This window comes from Corvus moneduloides, chromosome Z (genome assembly GCF_009650955.1).
Source record: "Corvus moneduloides isolate bCorMon1 chromosome Z, bCorMon1.pri, whole genome shotgun sequence".
Taxonomy (NCBI): Eukaryota; Metazoa; Chordata; class Aves; order Passeriformes; family Corvidae; genus Corvus; species Corvus moneduloides.
Window position 1 is genome coordinate 37503424 of NC_045511.1, and position 23568 is coordinate 37526991.

At 35.6% G+C, this 23568-nt stretch overlaps 2 protein-coding genes across 2 annotated transcripts in view; both read right to left on the reverse strand.

The window, feature by feature from the left end:
- Nucleotides 1-820: 820 nt before the first annotated feature.
- LOC116437645 (DNA excision repair protein ERCC-6-like 2) lies at nucleotides 821-7166 on the reverse strand. Its single transcript, XM_032095607.1, is given in 3 exon segments — nucleotides 821-4403; nucleotides 6320-6507; nucleotides 7078-7166. Coding segments are annotated over 2 exon segments (1116 nt in total). The 5' UTR covers nucleotides 6445-6507; nucleotides 7078-7166; the 3' UTR covers nucleotides 821-3412.
- ERCC6L2 (ERCC excision repair 6 like 2) overlaps nucleotides 7078-23568 on the reverse strand; it is a 50921-nt gene continuing 34430 nt past the window's right edge. Inside the window, exons 16-18 of the mRNA XM_032095604.1 lie at nucleotides 21030-22224; nucleotides 20168-20322; nucleotides 7078-7252 (exon numbers count right to left, since the gene is read on the reverse strand). Coding sequence (XP_031951495.1) covers nucleotides 7163-7252; nucleotides 20168-20322; nucleotides 21030-22224 — 1440 coding nt within the window. The 3' untranslated portion in view covers nucleotides 7078-7162. The remainder of the gene's footprint in view (nucleotides 7253-20167; nucleotides 20323-21029; nucleotides 22225-23568) is intronic.

Consider the following 23568-nt stretch of genomic DNA (forward strand, 5'->3'; position numbering starts at 1 on the left):
CTACCTTTGAATATGCAATACTTTGAATATATGTGATACTTTATCAATCACCCTCTCCTCTTAATGCTGGTTTTACTCAGCGTGCTGAAGCCATGGCACTGGCAACAGTCTGCCTTCTGGTGCTCGAAGTCATGACCTGCTAAAGCTAAGCAAATGCATCCTTTTGAACTGCCTTAATGTGTTGACAAATGTTTGAGTCCACAGCCAGACTTTCTTAAACATATTCATTACCTGAAATTATCCAGTGTCCCTCCCCCAGATCAAATATGAAATCTGTATACCACACACCTGCTGCCAAATGCAGTTCTAAGTATAGCCCCAGTGTGCAAAACAATTTACAATCCAAACTACACTGCAAATCAGACTCAGAACACAGTGTCTTTAACTAGGTCTTGTAAGGTGGTTGTTGGGATAGCTGTATTTGTTAGCATAGACAGAGCCAGATTTCTTACTATTTCACCTAATTTTTTTCCAGTCAAAGAATTTCCATTGAGGGCAACAGGAAATACTGGTACCACCTGCAAGGTCAGGGACCCACAGCCAGACCCATAGGAACTCCACTGAGTAAAAGAACAAGGGAACTGCACAGTAAAACCTACCAAGCCATTTCCACATGAAAGCGATGACACTCCATTTCCTGGATGATTTATATTCAGATCAGGTGACAACTACCATGAAGCTATTTCCTTATGCCAGGAGGCTGTTAAGAGTTTTCCTGTAGTCCATGCCTCCCTGCAACTGTGCAGGAACCTGTACATGAAAGTATGAACTCCACACTACCATTCTTGTTTTTAAAGCCAAACAAAATGACAACCACAGATTTCTAAGAATTGATGTCTTCAGTTTTAATATTTGAACACTATGTCTTTGAATGTAGGTAAAATGCTTCTTTTTTAATTTGATCAGATTCTTTTTTTAAAATTATACAGACATCTTCTTCATGACAATATTTTACAGACAGATCCCTAGGGCTCTAAGTCACAGTATTTATGACTTAGGTGATATATCCTCGTAAAATACATTCTATTTGCAGGAAGCTACAGAGTGACATAAATCTTACTTCAAGACATCTTCCCATAGTTCAGTTCAATTGCATGTAACAAATAGATTTCCACAAATACACTGTCAGTATTTGGCATACATGTGAATAAAACATGCACATCTATGTAAGTTTTCATTTATGCATACCTTCACCTTATAAGAGAAACATAATTTTCTGGTTACTTCAGGAAAATGATGACAGCTTCATACTTGGGAATCAATAGAAATCTTACATACCTCAATCAATTTTGCCCTCTCTAGTATCTACTGATTCACATCATGACTGACAAACATGGTGCTAAGGTGAAGCCTCCCTTCAGTACACCGGTATCAGCTGAAATCAACAAGGTTATCTAGCCCCTTCTGGCCCACAGATGAAGGTTATCAGTCCCTCCTTCTGGCCTAAAAAAAGGATAGTTTTATCTGTACAACTTTTAACAGGTATTTTTCTCTCCTGTTCTTGATTATGCCTGATACTGGCACTACACAACCTCCTAACTCCCTACAGAGTTTCTTTCCCTATATCTAACTTCAATTATCTTTGGTGAAATTTAAGCCACTTAACTTCTTTTTTTACTGGAGACACAAAGGGGTTATTCCCTTCCTCTATACAGCAAAATTTTATGTATTTGATGACCATATGTTTTGTTCCACCAAATGTTCTCTTCCTTACCTAAGGAGCAATTTGCCTCTCTAAGCAGAAGAATGCTAACCTGTAAAGAAAAGCAATACTGATGCCATGAACAGAAGGCCTTAATTATGTCATGCTTATTAACATCAATAAGGGTGCAAGTATTCCCTGACTTAAGCTGACTTCCTTTAGCTGTACATAATTCAAATGTACCAATGACTAACAGTTTACAGCTTCTTTTTTTATTTTCTTAGTTCATACTTCTTCTTGAAAAGCTGTTCCAACTGACCATTATACCATTTGGTACAATAAAGTGGTAACAGCATAGATTCAAGGTCAGAAAAAGCTAGGGAACACATTAATCTTACGTATGTTAGCTACCTTTAAAGCCCAAGGCTTTTATTACTTAACATTTATATAAAATACTCAGCTCCTCGTTTCAGGTAGTTAAGTCAGATTTCACAATCAGGATTTTAGATGGTTTCCACTTATAATATGTGCACAATGGTCACCACAGAGACAGAGTGTAGTCTACAACAGCTTCCCATGACCTAAAGTAGAAGCTGCTCCAGATCAAATTTAAGCTTATTTTCCATTGGGCTGTCTTCCAGACCACAAAAACTACCACCATTCACAGACTGCTGCTGTGCAGGTTCAGTGTCCAAGGTTTTAAAATTTCATAACATTTACCCTTCACATAAAACAATTTATACAGTATACTCAATGTAAACCCCTATACTAATATTTACAAAAATCAAAAATTAGGGTTAAGGTTTCCAGAGCAACATGAACCCCTGGCCTCTTCTGGTTATGCATTACAAAGTACTCTTCACATGATCCCATAGCATTGAAAAATGTGACAGACTACTTGGCAAATAAGATACGACACTGAATATCTTACAATCATCCTTCCAATCTGTGATGCACAGTTTTCATTTGGAAGTTTTATTACATCCAGCATTCCACAAGACGATAACCTGTCAACATGCTGAAATTCCTCACTACATATACGCTGTACTGCGTTTTCCCAACATACATATTGTACTGCATATTCCCTCACAAAGAAATGACAGAAGTCTATAAAAATAAAAAAAGGGAGATGAAAGTGTCATGAGATGAAATTTGACATCTAACATTATTTAATGAGAAAGACCAAATAAAAAAACCTGCTGGTTCTTCATGTCAACCAAGCTGAGAAACTCAACTGTTATAGGATACTATGAAGATTTAAAAGGTCCACAGCTTCAGAGACTGAGCAAAATCATGGAGGATGGGAATCCATCAAAAGCGATTAGACACAAAGACATCATCCCTATCTCAGAACGTACTCCAGTCTCTAGGACCTCAGAAAATACATGCAGTATCAGTCAAATCCTGTTATCTTTAAATTGCGTTGAGATGACTGACGATGTCCAAATTTAAGTAAAGGGAAAAGATTACTTAGTACTGCTATTGAGCCTAGCAATATAAACAGAATCATAGAAAGCAAAGTGCACTTAGAAAATTCTAAAAAACTTTAATATAAAATCATTATATATTATAGGTTACAATATATAATACATATGCACGACTATGCACATATGTACTATACACTGCATATGTAATTGCATACATATTCACACTTGTAAAATTCTGTATCACTATAAATACGAATCCATCATTTTACCTTTAATTTCATGGAATTACCATGTTTTGTGGCATAGTGCTGTCAAAGTTCAAATAAAATAGTTATAGTGCAACTTACATAGAAAACTTTTGTTTTAATACATTGTAAGATTTAGCAGTGGATGGTTCATCTCAATCATCTGCACTGTATTTTTTCCACAGAAAATTTTCATTTTTTTTCCAAAGAGAACTTTCACATACTTCTCTCTCTTCTGCCACTGTGGAATGAGGGGATCTTTCACAAAGTTTCTCTATGACTGCTATATCTGTGAGCTTTCTGAGGCTCTCCTCATTCTGTTCATTCAGCATATCCCAGAAATCTTTTGGTCTCCCCTTTGATTTTTCTGCTAGTCCTGAAGAGAATCTCCTTGGTGATCCTGTAGACCCATTTCCATAATTTCTGAAGATGTCATCAAGAATAGAGGTATCTCCAAGTAAGTCCACAAAAGAATTCTTCTTGCAAATCTGAGTTTTTCTCTCTCCATTTTCTGACTGAGACAGGGATCTTTTTTTTGGCAGCTGTGTTCTTTCTGAGTCTTGCTGTCCTTCACAACTTTTTATAGGCAGCACCTCAATTATTTCTGATTTACTGCTTAATGAGCCAGATGCCATAAAATCCTTGAATGCCTGACTGTTTCTTCTTTCAATATGTTGAGCAGCAACAGTGGGTGATTGTTTATATTTTGCATCAACAAACATATCTTTCAAGTAGGAGTCATTGTGAAGCTGTTCTGCTTCTCCTTTATGGCTCTCTTGGGTCTGTGTTTCTGTAGTTCCACTCAGAAGTAGTCCTTTAGCTGATGAAGGTCTAGATTTAGATCTTCCAAAATTAACAGTGGATTTTCTTTTTCTGGAGTGTGTTGTGCCCAGTTCTCGTTCCTCACAGGCACATGAAGCTTGTGCTGGTATTTCAACTGAGAAGAAAGGCTCCATCTCTGGATGCCTGGAAATATAGAATTCCTTCAACATCTTCTGCCTGGTTTCTGATGTAGCTTTTACAATATGTTCTGCAAGGTTTTTTACTGATCTCATATTAAAGTGGGATACCATTTCCTCAAATTGTCTCCTGTAATTATCAAGAAGGAAAAATGTGTTATGTCGACACCCTTAACTAGAAACAAAAGCAGCTTTCAAGAAATTAATACAATTCACCTCCTTCACATAACCCAGAAAGCAATCATCAAAACTAACTTCTCTATTAGGAGTACTGTTTCTTTTTATTAGCAAAGAGAAGAAAGAATAATGACTTCAGAAGAACTGAATCCCAAGCTACATTTTCATTTCCTTAGCTTACAATTCAAAGACTTACTGAATTTCAGTGTAGGTAAGATACCCTAGCAAAGGACCAGGTTTCAGAACATATTTAGCTACCAAAAAGATGTAGATGGACAGATGGTAGAATGACTTGGTTTCTTTCTTTTTTGCTGGGGGGGGGTGGGGGAACAGGGAAGAAATAGTTGTTCCAAGTCCTTTTAAAGAAAGTCCTCTTTTTGCTAAACAAAAATTGGATAAACGCATGCACAGGAGACAAACATTGTCCACATCATCCTACGCAGTGAGTTATGGAATATTTGTTTCTGCTAAAAAGCCAAGTTCTCATTAAAAGACATCACTCTAGTTGAGTTAGCCCTAGTCTGGGGTCAGGGAACCTTACTGGAAGGCCAGAGAGGTAGGTTTTACACTCCAATGTCAGAGAAAGGATATGAAACATGTCACTTTTCCTGTATGAGGGCTCCAGAAGAGCCCTCAATCAGGCAAGATTTACCCCTGTTTGCCTCAAATACTATTTGACTGGCTAGCTCCAATTATTTGAATGTGGTGACTGCAGACAGCTTCCCACTCTGCCCTACAATTACAACAAACTGAGGCTCGTAATCATCCTCATTCACTCCATGGCACATCCACATGTACAACAAAGTCTAGCGGCATGTCAGGTGCTAACAGACAACCTGCTTAACGCTCAAGAGTGAATTGTTTAAGCTTTTTGCTAGATATGGCTTTAGGATCTTGGAATAATAGCCTTAGTCACTTCACTGCCTTTGAAAGTTTTACCTCAGTGAATAATTGATAACTGATTATGATTCTGAATATTTTTAGAATGAAGGGTTCTCCTGCCTCATAAACATTTATAATTTTCAGTGTCTGTAACAGTAAACAAACCCAGCACTCCAACAATAACAGTTTGGGTAACTGAGGCCAGCTAGCTGATATGACAGCTTCTGAATGCTTACAGGCATTACCTAGATACCAACTTTCACATAGTAATTTACTTGTCTCAAGGCAAATTGAAAATATATTGAAAATACCTATTCTGTAGGTTTGCTTAGCTAGCTACAGCTTTCCACTTCCTATTTCCACAAACCACTGGGCTATTTTTATTGAACTTCTATCCACATAATAATGGAATTTAATATCCATATTAATCATAGCAATCATTTGTGAAAAAAGGAAAACAAGGAAACAGAAAAATTATTAACCCTCCAAAAATAAGGGGGGGAAAAAAGTCTTGAAAGAGATTATCAAAAAATACTGAGCCCCAAGCTAAAAAAGAAACATGAAGCCCAGTTTTTTTAACAGCCTTTCATGAAAGTGATGAGATCTGGGCAAAACTAGCAGGCAGTCAGAAGCTAACATGATAAGATGTCTTGTTTCTATACAGTTTACATACTGTTTTGTAGTAGCCCGTGATGCACATACCACAAACACTCATGGTGATGACATCTACACAGTTATGTAATATATGACCATTGAATCAACATGTTCAAGTAATTTGTGGGTTCAATTAATTTTATTAATCAACTACAGTACTCATAGAGTAAGTCGAAGTTTCCTACTAGTTCCACTCTTGCCATAGAAAATAACAGTATTCCCTGAGTAGAGTTGAAACAAAGACAAATGCAACTACTCAAAGGGAAGTTTGTTTTTCAACCTTTGAATTTTACTTCCAACAACTTTACTTCTAACTCACCAAAAGAGTCTCACCTGCGTATTCCTTTGGGTGTCTTTCCAATCAAGAAGGTGGTTGAACCTAGTCTGTGTACTTTTTTGTTTCTCTGGATCACAGGATGCGTAACATAGAGATGATGTTGCTTACTGTTCGTCAACATTTCTTGCCTTTCCTTAACAGTGTTCTTCTCAGAAGTATTGTCTTCTGGGATTTCATCATTTTTCTAGTAAAATGAGACATTGAAATGGTTAGAACAGCTGTCTCTCTGATACAACAACGCACCCAAGTGCACCCAATTCTGTCACTCATAGCTAGCATAACTGGATTGAATGCTAGGGTTGGGATTCAGAGCTGAAATGTCGTCTTCCTATTCAGTTGCAAATTTCCACAGACATTGAAGGGAAGTCTTGGTTCTTTGACATCTTGCACAAAAATATGATCCTATTTACACCTCAGTTATTTTTCTGAAATTCTCACAAATTCTCATCAAAATTTCCCCTTTGCCAAAAGGGCAGTCAAAGGAAATAAGAAAATTTAAAAATGTGCTTGAAAAGCATGGAAAAACAGAAGAAAAACCCACATTAAAAAAAGCTACAAAGTATTTTGTCGGGGTTTTTTTGTTGTTGGTTTGGTGATGCTTTTCCTTTTTTTTTTTTTTTTTGGTTGGGTTATTTTGTTCTGTTTGGTTGGTTTGTTTTTTCAAATGAGATCATGGAAAAGAATAGCTGCTTAGTGATGTCCTGTCTCCCTACTAATACTACTTTAGAGATGAAATCACAAATTGTATTCACACCTTGCCATCTGCTGTTCAAAATTTGGTTTCAGATCTACACTGTTTCTTCCCAATGTTTTTCTATTTGATCCGTGGTCCATTTCCTTTATTTCCATGGGCTGGTCACAATGTTCTCGAGCTTTAGGATCTCACATGTGTTCTCACCCCCTTGGTAAGTAACCTCAAGCTCAGCAACCTCAAGCATACAAAGAGAGGTGTCAATATTACAGAACCTACAGGCATAAATTTGCACTTTAAGACAAATGTACAGCTCCAAAGATTAAAATTTCACTTCATCATTATAAGTTACTCTACACAAAACTGAAATCCCACCTCAAGATAAAAATCCTATTCTCCCAATAACGGTATAATACTAGTAACAAAATTAAGATTAAAATAGTAGATATTACTTAAAGCATAAATATTCTACAATACTCTTGCTGGTTCTGTATACATTCGTTAACTTTTTTTTTTTTTTTTTTAAAGTATGCATGGGTAATACAGTTCTCTACTTGGAAAATGTAGAAGAAAGCAGTCATAGTTTCAAAAAATATTTATTTTTATAGATTTTTTGCATGAAAAACATTCATAGTATTCCAATCTCACTATAGTAAGACTTAGTGTATTTGTCACTCTGTTAGGAAATCAGGGCTGTATAATGTAATTCAAGAAAGTATGACTTGAATAGAATACAAGACTAACCATGTCAATGCCTGTTTTAAAGTTATGTAAAACCCCCATAAACGTGCATCCATCTACCTCTTATTAAACAAGACCAAAGCATAAGAGGCAGTAATACTTTCGTTTACACATCTGTTCAAACACAGAAGATTTTTAATGTCTTTCGGAAAAAAGCCAAATGTTGTAAACACACTGAAAGTCATAAAATTGCTTGTCTTTGCAAAGAACCACATTTAATGATAGAAGTATTGCTAATTGCATATAAATGCACAAAAGGCGTATTTAGTTCTGGAAGCATAAAATTTTAGGTACAATGACCCACATTGCCCCACCCAAAAGAACAACTTCAAAATACCACTGTATACATACAAAGAGCATCTCTTCTACTTAAATAAGTTGCTCAAAGGTGGGTTTTTTTTAACTCAAGGTAGAAAAGGTTACTGTAAAAAATTACTGCAAGAACTGCAGGAGCTAATTCCAGTGAAAGTCTGCAGCCATTGTGAGTTACTCCTGAAAAACTTCCCAGCTCCCTGGAGCAAAGGCAATTGGTTAAATGATACCCAGTTAGGCTGAAACACAACTGACTCTGCTGAACTGGCAAACATTTTAGAAAGCCTAACACCCCGCCCACAAATCCAGGCCCTTTTTTTTAGAAAAATAAAACATTTTTAAAGTAAACCTAAAACACTTAGTTTTTTAGATGTCTCAATGTTTTTTAAAGGTCAAATCTGATGTTTATTACTCTGAGTGATATAATGGATGAGAGAGTCTATGTAGAAGTAAGATTTGCAAAATGAGATGAAAATATTCTATCTTTCTATTAGCACTACCATCAAAAAAGTGAGAACTTCAGTCAATATTCCAGTACTGTCAACGTTTTACACTATTTTGCTTTCTTTTGAATTTGACTTCCTGTATTACCCTCCTTAATTCATTCCTCTCATGGCCACTACCTTTTCAATTATCTTTCAATATTTGCTCTCTAAAGTACTGGTCTCATAATGAAAATTTATTTTCAACAGCTTTCTGTATTTTTCTGTTCCTCAAGCACTTTCCCTAACAAACTGCTGCTTCCACACCTCTCACTTCTACATGAAATGCAATAGTATAGTATAGTGCTGGTCATGTTTGTACCAATTATCACACTTATGCATAAAATAATCTCACAAAACAAGTCTGAAATTAAGACAACTTGATTCAGCAAGGAGCTTCTTGACTCTTGCTCCTCTATGGACACTAGCACATTTAATCTGTTTATATTACTGAATGTCACACTCTTTATGAATCAGTAAATCCTACGACCAAAACAATGGAATAAAGGAAAAAAAAATCCTTCACTGTATGCTATAACATACAGTGTCTGCTGTATGTTAAAAGAATATTGACAGAAAGAATGACAGCAAGCAGGAAAGGTTTTACTAAATATTTAAATACATTAAACACAGTATGCCTTTGCAGTGCATGTTATAAAATTTCTGCTGATCAAAGTGGAAAAGTTTCACTTAAACTTGACCACATACTTATAGGTCATCTGATAAATGAAGTTTGTCTATATTGAAATATCTGTAACACCATTATACATTTCTGTTTTCACAAACTTTGGGGTGAGGGCTAGAAGGTACAGCAAAATAATTACATTGACATCAAAGATAAAAATTTTCAATATAATTACTAAATGAAATATTTTTACTACTTTATTAAACTTTGTGCACTTCCATTTTGTCACAAAAACCTTCACAGCAAGTTCAAAAGAAATGCACACTTTATTTACTTTCAAAGGCATACATACAAGACAAAGACCATGCAAGTGGTTTAGTAGAAGGCAGTGTTTTTTAATATAAAAAATTAAATGAGAAAAAGTTATACTCCAGAAATAACCCAGTAAATGCAAAGAAACAGTTAATGAAAGTACAATAAAATTAAATTATGAAGTGCTATTGTGAACTAGGGAAAAACCCACAAAACTGTAGCCAGTCCTTCCTGTCTTATCCTTGTTTTCTTCTGCTCCCCCTTGATCTGCTACACTTACTCTTAAAAAACTTTTTATATATTGCAATGGGAAAGAAGAGGGATAATTAAGTAGTTGTGCAGAAAATGGTTTCTAAAATGTTCAGAAAACCCAGGGATTCTTACTACAACTGAAAAACACTTCAAAGAAAGCATTTATTGACACCTTTCATGTTCCATTTAGTCTACAATAGTTTCAATCCCTTCTTGTTATGCACATCTCTTACCCTTGAATGTATATATCGAGTTTTGGATACCAAAAATGAGTTTTGATTTCTTTGATTTATGTATTATCTAAGAGGATGCAGCAATCAAGAGTCTAGAAAAATGGTAGTATCTGCACATTTAGTGTCACACAACCCATTTAAGGGTAACACTTCAAGAAGAATGAGGATAGGCATCAAGCAAAAATTAAAGTGTTACAATGCAGCAGTAACTTGTACTTCAAGATTCCACCTTGAATCTACAACTCTTGGATCTGTTAGCTCTCTACGACAATCTGCCTCCCGCTGCCTAGTTACAGCAGTTATTTAAAAACAGTATACATCTCCCAAACCTCATTTTTGTCTCTCTTTGACAGTACAAAACTTCAGTATCTGTCGTTCCCGTAACAGGCATAAAGAGGCAGCTCTATACTCTGGAGCAATGAATGCTAGTCCATGTAAAAGCATCATCAGACATGACTGAGATGACTGGACACCTTAAGCTAGTAACTTCCTTTTCTTTAGTCCCTTCAAGCAAGGCAAAGGATGACCATGTTTCACCTTTTAAAATACAGCAAGATGAAAAGATATGGGAGAGTAAGTGGGCAGAAGCTGGGAGTAAGACACGTAGAGAAAAAAGAGAAATAGAGATTCAGGGATACTTGTTTTTCAAGCTGTCTTATGTCTGTGGCAATCTGTTAAGAAAGCAGACCTGGAGGATAACGAACATCCTTCAGACCTGGAGGATAATGAACATCCTTCAGAAGCCTGAAGCTGAAAATGTTTGTGTAATCTTCATCCATAGCTGCACGGTGTTCAAGCACCTTCCCCTCTTTTACTGCCTCATTACCCAAAGTATCCCTACAGTAATGATATATCATGCCAGATACTGACTTTCAGTCATCAATAATCCCTCTGACTAGCCTCCAGTGTCACAAGATTTTTCTCCTTAGGTGTGCACGAAACCACTGCTGTCAGATATCCAGGACACTTATCATTGCAGTTTCATTGTTTGTTTACATTTCTAAAATAAACAAGAATAGCCTTCTAAAATGTCTAGTTGCCTTGCAGTCAGCCAAATAATACAAAAGCAACACAGTAAATTCAGTATGATTGACCTCTTAAAACACATCTTACAAGCACATACCAAACCATTATGCCATATCCTAATTTATATTTTCCCACTTTCCTCAAAACTTGAGAAAACACATGACTTTCCCACTACATTGTGAGTTGGTTTTCGATGATTATTATTAATTCAATTATTTGATACTGCATTCCAGTGCCTTTATCTACACAAACTACAATTCTAAATTATTTCAGCTAATTTTTTCCCCTTTGCAGTTTTCCTTGTGTTTTGTTTGGTTTGGGTGTTTCTGTTGTTTTGGGATTTTTTTCCCCCCTGGCAGTTTTTTTGATTATATATATTAATTATTATGACCCTTCCATATGCTTTTCTTTAACATATGCTATTCCTGCACACTATTTTTATTTTACCTATGTTTCTCTGGTGTCACGATATACACAAAGTACCAAGAAATGTTTGATACCTGACTGTTCATTCTTGGTCTTGTTTCCTTCTCTCTTCTACACAGAATCATAGAGTAGTCTGAGTTAGAAGGGATCTTTTAAAGGTAATCTCGGACATGTACATGTCATACAAGAATTTCTCCTTAAATTATTCTACATGTCAGGGAAGATAAATTGTAATAGTGTCCACATAAAATTTCATGTGATTTCTTTAAAAATGAGGTCCACATGGTGAAGACCATGAATACAGTTAGCAAAAAATGTCTCTACTTTCACAGGATTCTTAAATAAACCAGAATTACTTTTCTACTTACCAAGAACATGCTACTGAACAAACTGTGTACTTCAGAGCCTTATGGTGAACTACAAATTCCAGTTTGAAATGAGCCTGAATGCTACAATATCTCAGAATTATTTCTGATGTGGACATTTGTTTTCCCTTCGAATTTAGCTTTCTTAATGGAAAAGCAGTCTCTGAATTAATATGTCTGCTGTTGTAACAAAGTAAGGCTGTAGAATGAGAATTACAAGTAATGTGTAGCTAACAGTCAGTACCTTAATTGTCTTAGAAAATGAAGCTAACCTACCTTAAAATTTTAGAATACTTTAGTATAACTGTATTTACATCAAGCTTTCTGAGTTAAACAAAGGATGCTGGCTACAACTACAAGTGTATCTAATATTTGAATGTATCCCAGTAGACTAACAGCAGAAAAATTTTTCAAGTTATAAAAACTGTTAAGATTTATTACGGATCCAAATTACTCCTCCAAAATATTTTGCCAACACCAAGAGACCAGTAAAAGCAAAGCTGATAAAATTAAATAAATTTTAGAGTAACATGTAATCATTTTCCCATTTGTTGCACGTAGCTTTACTGCATAAATAAACAGACCAAGAACATTCCATAAACTCTAATATTTTGCTTGGTAGTGGAGAATTGACTACTATATCAAGTGAGAACAGATTGCATCCTCTCTATTTCACATTTACTTCTGAGTCTGTTTCTTCTACAACCAGGTAACAGAGCAAGAATTTTTCATTGGGAGCAATCTTACTTAAATTTTGAACCTTTTGCTAAAATAATTCCTGTAGGAGATATCAATGTCTTTCACCAAAAAGCTGATCTTGAATCAATATGGTTATTACTACTGTTGAGAATGAGAGGAGATACTCAGCCTGTCTCTGAATTCAAAGCTTAAGGTAATTGCTTATTCCAGCAGAAGCTCGTGGACTTGTACCCATCTTCTTTCACCTTCTCATCCTTCCATCAAAGAGTAGCAAAACCAAAGGCCATGCACATGCATCATAATGAAAACTCCATTACAAGCTTCAAAGAATGTCCCATATTAACTCACTACATTGAAAAAACACAACCGAAAGCAGAATAGTGGAATGGTTAATTCCATTGCAAACTGAACCAGTAAACTCAATAAAACAGCATTACAGGCCAATCATTCAGGAACAATTACTTTAAAGCTGAATTTTTCCCCATCCTAGAAGAGCAAGGATAAAGGCATGCTATCTCCGAAAAGCCTTCTCTTTGTAAACAACTATCTAAACTTGTTGAATCCGAAGGCTGTGCAAACACACTGCAATCAGAGTTCCTACAACTGATAGAAGTCTTTGTTTAAATAATCTACAAAATGGCAATGTAATACAAATAAGATAAAGCAGAGTTCTTAATGACACAACTTTTGTATTTACAGTATTCTCAACAGTACTTAAATCTGCATTGGAGATACAAAGGGCATGTTTTTTGCTAGGCTGACAGCATGCTTAGTTTTCTCATTTACACCACATTGCAATAACATAAAGAAGGGTTTACCATTAATCCAGGTTTTACTACAAAGCATCTCGTTATTTCTCTGTCAAACACTGGCAATAGTGCCAAAAGTCTGTCATCTAATTCAGAGGATTAAGTCTTCCTTTATAGTGCAATTCTTGTACGAATTTATAAAAATACAGATAAAGTTTCTTAGAGCTGGTCACAGTCTATATATTGGCCTGAATTCATGCCGCAGAGGTTGAATATGACAGCTGGCAGGAAGCTAAGGGGAGAATACATCCTCCCCCTTTTCAGTCACCACATTTCTGTTGCCATAGTGATTAATCCTCAATTGAATGGCTGTCTTTGTACATTTCTTTTCAGTAAAACTTTAAGTAAACTTAAGTTGAAAACATGCAGTTGACTGAAAAAAAGACTCCACATATTCAAGAGGTTATAGTACAAGTTCTTGTGACTAAAACTTTTCCACATACTAAAAAGTGCAAATTAGCTCTAATGTGGGACATCATCAGTTTTTCAAATTACTTAGTATGTCCTGTTCCCATCTTCCATCTTTTTTTTGTGAAACCTCCAAGCCTTCTCCGAAGACTTCCCCACGCTCACGCAGCTCCCCCCCGCCACCACCCTGGATTCCTATTGAAGAAATACTACACAAATTCAGTTGTATAAGAACTAGAGAAAGCCCATCCCAGACTTCCATACTGTGCAAAACATTTAACGTAAGCTGTTTTTACCAATTAACATGGAAATTAATTAGGAAATTCATTAAGGAGTGCAGTCATTTAATTCAGAATAGACTAGAAACATTAGAAGGAGATATTCAAGTCTTGCCTCTGGGAGGTTTCTCTTTCTTATGGTAGCTAAGAAAAGGTTTCACAAAAAATAGTGCAAATTATCAAAAAACCTAAGCCAGTAAAAAGCTTCTGCACTGAAAATCAGTCACGTTGCTTTGGAACCCAGAGCCCACCAGAAAAAAAAGACCATGAAAATCAAAACCACTAAAAATACTCAGTAGATGACTAAGGCCTTACGGAGTTTGTTAACACTTCCATTTTCCCCCCAAAACTAATGTCAGAATAATTTTGAGCAAAATATCACATGAATTACTCCAGACTTTCTTTTTTTTTTTTTTTTTCTCTGAAAGGCTGAAGTAACTGTAGGTCTGCGCTGAAAATTAACAGTCTGGCTTTGCAAGTCCACCATGTACACTCTACAAGTTCATTTCACATATTTGCTTTAAAAAGCTTTTGTTTTCCATATGTTTCTTTCTGTGGTTACACAAGATAGTTCTTTTTTGTTTTCATCTATGTTCTTAACATATAGTGATGTGATAATAGAGACAGAAATCTTCCATTTGTTTAATGAAAACAATGAATGTTTAGTAAGTCTATCTGCACAAGACTTGAATTTCAATTCAAGTGCAGAACACAGACTGCTCAATGTCATCAAATCAGGCTAAAACCCAATAAAATAATCTAGAAAAAAACAAGTTATTTATTCCAGCAGATCAACTTTCAATATAATCTTCTTCCTTCACACTTGTATGTAATAGACTGTAAAACCCTCCCTATGAATAATCTTCAGTGAAGCAGCATATCAAGTGTGTTTTGTTGTCATGTAGCAGCTCTCAGTAATTTTTACTGGAGTGGCTGTGTGCCACACTGAATGACATGCATTTTCTACCTCAAGGTGTTACAATACTATAGCCTGGTGTGATTCTCCCTGCATGCTTTAATACTCATGACTTCTTAGGAAAGATTATGAGTAGGATGAGATCTCAGACTGCACAGAGACACACTTGACTACCTTCTGTGACACTTAGGTTCTGGGACATGCAAGCAAAGCTTGTAACTATAAAGGAAGATAAGATGTACTACTAACCTATTATACAGCGTAATCCATATCTCCAAAATTTCTTCAGAAACAGCTGTCTGCCATACTGCTGCATGGAAGAGAAATCCCCAGCTTTGTTTTGATTATCAAGACTCTAAACACCTCCAAGTATTGACACATCAATTCCTTCCACATAAGCAGTACTATCAGAAACATCAACTCTTTGAGGGAAGATTATCATAGTATTCTGTGTTGCATCGAAAGAAATGTGGCCACAGGTCAAGGCAGGTGGTTCTGTCCCTCTGCTCTTAGTGCAGAGGAAGGCCACAAAAATGACTGGAGGGATGGAACACCTCTCCTATCAGGAAAAGCTGAGAGACTTGGAGTTATTTAGCCTGGAGAAGAGAAGACTCTGGAGAGAACTTATCATGACCCTTCAATACTTAACAGGGGTCTGTAAGAAAGATGGAGAAATGCTTTTTAGCAGAGCCTGTTTTTGATCTAGATTAGACGTAAGGAAGAAGGCTTTTTTACAGCGAAGATTGTAAAACACTGCAGCTGGTTGTCCAGAGAGGTGGTGGATGCCCCATCCCCGGAAAAATTCAAGGTCAGGTTGGATATGGCTCCAAGCAACCTGATCTAGTTGAAGATGTCTCTGCCCATTGCAGGGAGTTTGAACTAGATGAACTTTAAGAGTCATATTCTATAGTTCTTAAGTATTTCTTCTCAAAATCTACAGCAATACAATATTGACAGTTGTGGGCAATGATCAGAATACAGATAATCTTCAGACAAAGGATAACTACATTCAATTCAGGAACTATTGGTATTACAATATTTTTATTATAATTATAAGCTTTCTGCATTCAAGACCATACCACCCATGCCATGTCTGTCAATAAACCCCAGTTAATCTTAGTCTTTTAAGTACTTCCCTCACCATATTTGCAAAATAAACTATAAATGAGTCTCCACTGCTGTAGATGACTACTTATGAAAGCCCATTCTATAACTTGACAACATCCTTCTGCACTGAGAATGCTATTTCAACTCACCTAACAGCTAGACCATCTTCTTCTATTTTTATGCAATCCCATGCACTTTTGTGATAAAAAGAACATGTTCCACAATTTATTTTCCTTTTTTCAGAATCACGTGACAAAATACCTTTCCACATATGTTTGCTACTACTATTGTCATACACAAACTTTCTTTAATTCAGATGTTGGACAGGATTTATTTTGAATAATGATATTCAATCAAACTACAGTTTATTCTCTTACTTGTACAATTAATGCATCGTTTATACTGTTACATTTATTACTTCTGGATTTTATATCACCTTTCATAGCTGCTAAGTTGTGAGAGAGCTCTCATGATGTCCTTTTTTTGTTTCTTGATGGCATCCTTTATATTCTGATTGCTGTTACCAAACACTTTTCCAGAGTCATACAGTACTTACAGAAATACAGACTAAACAAGCACTCAGTACTATAAATGTGAACATTCTAGCTAAACTACTCAGTTGGCAAAATTCCTTTAAAAACCATATATAGACAATACGACTGCATTCCCCATCACCTCTGGGGAAAGAAGTGTAAAGGGCTTTGCAGTCTTGAATCCAGGACTGTTATGGATCCTGCAGAACAAAGCAAGCAAGAAAAAAGAAATAGTAGCGAGATCTATTTCTCGTAAGAACAATCAAAATTCTGTTTCCTTAAGCCTTTTTAAAGGTACAGAGCAATAGCAGATTAAAATAATATGTTCTAATATGTTCAGAGAAAAGGCAGCTAGGATATATCAACACTAGGCACAGGCAAAATTAAGGATAGACTGAATACTTACTACTGGATAAAAAAATAAGCTTGATTGAAGCCTACAGTTTAAGAGGTTAAGAGAGACTTGACTGAGGATTACAGTAGTGCCAACTGGGCAGATCTAACACTGGCCTTCTAAACTCAAGGAAATAAAAGTATCACCAAGATGAAATCCACGGTAAGAAAAGGTGTTCAAGTCCTACACTATTTTTATAACCAATTCAAATGCAAGCTTGTTAGTTACGTTCTTAAGATGTTCTACATACCTTCAGTTATCTTTTGAGGAACAAGACTTGCTGTCTCACATCCCTTCTAACTTGGCTCTCAAGGATCTTCTTCCTATGGAACCTCCCTCACTTTCAAAGCAGAGACCTCACAGGTTTTGCAGTCTGCTCCAGCTTTCAGCAGTTACTACGACTTAAGCAACTACAGTAGTCTCCACGATTCAACAATAAATGAAGCACTAATAAAACCAATTTATACTTTTATCTACTACAGGTAGACAACCAGGAAGAAGACATTGTTTTATAGTGCTTTCCAGCAATTAATTTTTCTATTACTCATACTCACAGAATTTCCATAAATTGGCTACTGAAACTAAAGACCTTAACCCAGGTTCTAAAAGTTTAAGAGAAGTAGTGAACCCAAAACGTGATTAGATGGCTAGTCAATAGCAATAAATCAACACGTCAATGTTCTTACAAGGGGTTTTCTTTATTAATTACTTTAGCTTATTACAACATTGCTTTAATATCCCTGTCATTCCAAATTTCTATGTAAGCATGAAACAAAAATGCCAGTCTTCCACCAACACTTGTAGTTATTTGTATTTCCCAATTTACAACTCATCCAATTCAACAGAATACTTCAAGTTTTTCAAAATTCTTGACCTCCTTTCACAGATATAAGTCACTGCTTGAAAAATGTATTTAAAATTGATTACGTCAGAAATGTATTATTACAGACTGCTTACTAAATGAAACTGTAAAGCAAGAAGACAAGAGTTGGCATAGGTAAAATGAACAAGACAAAGGACATAATACTTTTTTTGTCCTTAGCAGACCTATCTATGAAATGAAAATAACCTTTCTTGATCTCTTCTACGTAGAAATAAAACAATTTGATTACGTGTGCTTAAGAAGGGACATAAATATTAATGAGCATAAATATTATTCAGGTGTCTTCATAATATTACTACATAAAACTTCAACCTAAATATACTGTAAAAAAAGCTTCTAATCAAGAGTCTAATATCACTGATATTCAGACCCAATAGAAAGAGCTACACAACAGTTTCTGAGAAACTGTTAGACCAATGACACTTGAAAACTACATCAACAAGAAATTTCAGCTGACAAAACTTTGTTTTTCTTTCAGTAACTATCAGATTCCAATTAACATTCCAACATTCAAAACTGTAATTTTATTTACTTAAAATAACAATGGAAATTTAAACGACTCAGTTGTATTTTTAATATTACACATGATGCTACTTTACTGAAAAAGGTTTTTATTAGGTAGCATTATCTTATGATAAAACAAGTAGATGCTCAGACAGTCAATGTCCTAACTTAAACTGACGGCAAATAAGTGAAAAATGACCAGCAAAGCCTGATGGCCAGAAGCACAACAATGACCATGTTTTTTCACAAAATGTCTTCTAAGGAAATACAAAGTAATGAAGAAAGAAAAACAGTAGCAGTAAAATCCTAAGTAGAGAACCTTTCTTCTTTCAGCTTAGAAAGTTGTCTATGAAGCTCTCTTTTTAAGCAGAGCACAAAAAGTTCAAAATGCCACATTTAAGAATAGGCAGTCACCTAGATTTTATTTCTACATTAGTGCCTTTACGTAAATGAATAACAGGATGTGAAGAAAAGAGGCAACCTTCTCCATAATTTTTGGTGTTTTTCTTCCTACTTAGATCTCCAAGAGATGTTGCTTCTGAGTGAAAAATGCACACCTTAAAAAACCTGACTGACAAGTTAATCAAGAGAAGTTAATTTGCAATACTTGCAGTCACACAACTCTACACCATAAGCTCTAAGTTACATGAACACCACAAACTAGTTCTGAACGGAGGTGGATCAACAGATGTTTACTCAAAGTACTCTCTTCAAAGTTTTCTTTCATTTTTATTTGGTTTTAATAATGTTGTTAGCCATTGCCAATTAGTAAGTACCTTCCTACAGTACTCTTGAGTATTTTTGACCAACTTTTCTGCCAATGAGGGACATTCTAACGCAAATCTGTTAGAATTGAAAAGGCCTTACTTTTACTAGTTTGCCTGGTTTCATCTTCCCAGTATAAAAATTCTTGGCAACTCTGCTAATGGCTTAATTAAATGCAGTACAACAACAGCACTGGAAGAAACCCTTCTAGCCACTACGGATGTTCAACACCCCAGAACAACACAGTCGTATGTCTACAATTTCTGTAATGATTGCTAACATGTCTGTAAAGACTAAGCTGCACATTCACCAATCACTTATTCTGTGCTTGTGGTCTGTCTTAAAAAACAGCCCGGGAAACTGCAAACGTTTATTACAAGGCAAACAACAAAGTACCCAGATAATCAGAGCAGATTAAAAACACTGTGTAACAAGAACAAAAATCCGGAAGCTGTACCTGAATTTATTCCAGATTTGTGTGTATTCCAAATGCAATTAAACAAGATACAGGACCAACAAAAAGCATAAAACATATCTGTTGCTGCAAATAAGCACCCCCGGTAAACTCCAGTTCTATGTTTAAGATATTAAACACAGACAATTTGATTCAACTGTAGCAACTGTGTATGTTCACCTCCCCAAGAGAGCCTGCAAACTGATTTATGTTGAAATTTCGATGCTACAGGGGTTCCAGAATGTACTGTGGCAACTGGATTTTTGTTAACTGGATCCAGGACAAGCTGAAGATTTTTCAAGGCACAAATCAGAAAAACAGCACAGAATTTGATTTCAAAAACCCAATCTTTAAACTTACCATTTCTCTCACAGAAAAAGCCCACAGAGGGATTCCACACAGAGCTATGCTGTTTAATTCCCAACTCTTTCAAAGCTGGCTAATGTAAAAGCCACCCCCAAAAAATAAAATAATTTATTAGACCTCCAACTGAGCATTCTCTTCCTCCCATCCTCAGTATCTTTGATCATTCATGGTGGCCATTAACAGAAAAACAAGTTTATAGCTTTTTAAGATGAAAAATGAGGATAAAAAAACTTTAAATGACATTTCCAAAAATTTTTCTTTACCTTGGCACTACAGACAGCTACATTAGCAGGGAGCTGGGAAAACTGCTTCAACTCAAATACATCTCGCACTGCCCACCGGCTCAAGTGATTTTCAGCCTTGCTGGGTCCAACCACGTTCTGATTTGAATGAATATATGCCACTTCTTGAACACCATCTGATACATTACGAAAAAAATGCAATCAAAGATGTTGGTTATTCCAAAACTCTGAAGGTACACATTTGCACTGAAGGATATTGTAATTAAAAACCCCAAAAATTTACAATAAAGTTATAAAATTTGTTATAATTTCACTCAGCACCAAGTTTCTATGAAATATACAACAATCGTTAGACTTATTTGGATTATTCAGACAGTTTAATACTACTTCAATTTCAGTGTAGTTATTTTCAGATGGACAAAGATGTTTCAAAGCATCTGTGGCTTAATGGCAGCAACATCAATGGTTAAAATTAAGTCTTTAGGAATCAAGTCTTCTATATCATGCTTAAAACTCCCACACCACTTTCTTTTTCTGTACATTTTGTTTAACAGCTCTGTCAAGACTCTTAAGATTTTACAGTTCAAATACTTAGTTTGTGACTTCTTAATAAATATTCAATCTCAGCATATTTCTAGAGATGTTAAGAGTTTAACCAAAAATTACAAAGCAGACTGTCACCCCGGAAGACAGAAAAGTAAGACTAATATGTAAAGAGAGAGATACAGAAAGATATTACTAAACAATAACTGAGCATTTATTACATCTTGTAACAAAAAAATATGTAGAGGAAGAAGAAATTAAAACATGCTGACAATGGTAAATTAAACATATGTTACTACTTTAGTTGAAATAAAACCAAACAAGTTCAGTTAATAGTTACCTAAATATTTGTCCATTGATTCCATTTTTTGCTCTTGATGCTCAAATACAGTTTTACTTGCACAAGTTCTATGCATAGCATAATTGCTAGGCTTCATTTGTGCAACGGAGGTATCTTGAATAGGACACAGCATTTTAGACCCAAACTGAACTCTGCCTCTCCGTTGTTTACGCTTACAACTTTGCTTTCTGCCATAAATTTTCTGAACTGGAAAGTTATCTTCAGAGGATGAGAATTCATCTATATTCTGAGAACCACCTTCCTTTCCTTTTCTATTGGGCTTCTTTGCATGTAGCAGAGACTTGGAGACATTATCTAGTTCATTGTTAAGGGCACATCCCTCCTTCCACTTTGGAAAGTTCAAAGTTCCTAGGTTCCTTGATTCAGAATTATGGGAAAGTTCAATATCATCAGACTCATCACTTATGTCGCTTGCTCCTTTCAACTCTGTGTCATTCTTGATGTCTTCAAAAGACATGGCATTGCTGAAATTTGACTCAGTACTGGGGAATCCAAATTGTCTACTGTTTCCCTTAAATACAAATCCAGCTTTTTCTTTTGCTAACTCTTCACAATTTTCAGATGTTGACCTGTGTATTTCAACTTCTTTAGTAAGCACTGGTTGCTGGCATACTTGAACTTGGGTCGGAAAGATGACATCATCATCCTCTTCAGAACTACTTTCAGTTTCCATGACTATATCACGTTGCTTTGAAATGCCTTGATCCTCATTTTTTCTGTCCCCTTCCTCCTCAGAGCCTGATAATCCAAGCCAGTCTGTACTATGCATATCTTGTTTATCAGTTCCATTTGATGACAGAACAGCTTTCCCATGCTCCAAAACAGGCACAATGGTTTGACATTTCTGAAAATCATCATGCTTGCTATTTACACTTTTTCTTACAGTGTGATCATCAGAACTTGAATTATGAGAATTATAATTATCATCCCCTTCTTTGGTAGTTTCAATTTCTCTCTGCAACAACTTAGAGAATCCGCACTGCATTAACGAAAGCTGTCCTTTTGTTACCATGAAATTATTTCCATTGCTTGGCTTCCTTCTGTCACATTTTTTTACAGAACTCTCCAGAATATCATCATCACTGAAGTCATCCCAAAAATCCGTCTCTTCTCTTTTTAACTGTGCCTGAATGCTTTGGGGATCTCCATCTTCTTTACAGTCTGGTTGCTCATACTAAAAAAAAAAAAAAAAATCAAAGCAAAGTTATTTAACATTAATGGTATACACCACCCACCTAATCCCAAAGCAGTGTAAAAGAAGTGGATTTCCACTATGTTACTCAAGCAAAAAATACGTAAAATAGTACTACAAAATGCAAAATAATTCATAATGAGGAATTACCAAAGTCTCTGCCAGCAGAAAATTTTTAGCAGAACAACTAAGCAGAAAATAACCAATAGTATTATGTACTTGAGACGATACGTGCTGCACACTGCTAAGACAACTTATGCCTTCCCAATCCACACCCGTATTTTTCAAGCTTATACTAATCTCATTGCTACTTTTCATCTTTCAAGAGTAGTTTGGAAGGTGACTTCATGATTTAAACCTTAATATAATGTGTCATTACACAAAATAAATCTCAGTGCAGTGGTAAACTTCCTTGTATATGGGGGCTAACATTAAAGTCATGAGTACATAACATTCCACTCTGAAATTCATCTAGGCCTACTGTAATCAAACAAAATTATGCCCAGGCAATCTTAAAACATTTTTAAGATACTAAAGTCCAGAACAGAGCTCCAAGACTGCACACTGCTGAGATAAGAATTATGACAACATCTAAACGGAAAGTCAGAACAGTAAATACTAAAGTTTTGTACTCAAAGAAACATTTTAAAATGAATATATTAATCCTGATACAATTCTGCTCATCAAAAAGCATTTAACATAAGCTTAAAAGGTTTGTCAGCAAGTCATATGTGAGATCATGACCATCTAGTGATGCATTATCAATACGAGATTAAGACCAATGTAAGGGCACACATTAAATACTGACATTTACTCACAAAAATCTCCAACAGGCATAAAAGATAGTGGCTAATTTGTAATGTCATTCAGTGTGATCTAATCTAATGACAACTTTACTCTTACAGCCCACTTTACAGACCTAACTGCTTACTTCCCAAAGTACCTGATCATGGTGCTCAGTCAAAAACATTCCTACAAATGAAATGCTTCCATTAAAACTGACCTTTGCACGAAAAAATAAAAAAAATAAGATCTTATTCCAGAAGGAAACCGTTCGATAACTACATACATTAAAAATAAAAAAGACAGTATTGAACAGACCACTGGTTTGGTGGGAATCACTGTCTGATTGGCTGACGACAACAGCTAAATAGGTCGTCTTCTAGAGTTCCACAAAACCAGAAACATTTAATCATCTAAACCAACTGTAGTCCTTTCCACAATTCCCTAAACAAAATCTTCAAAACAATAGGGTGAAAGTGTTATGAGCCTAATGACATATTTTCCCACATTTGCCACTGTAATATTGGGAGCCAGAGGCCTGTC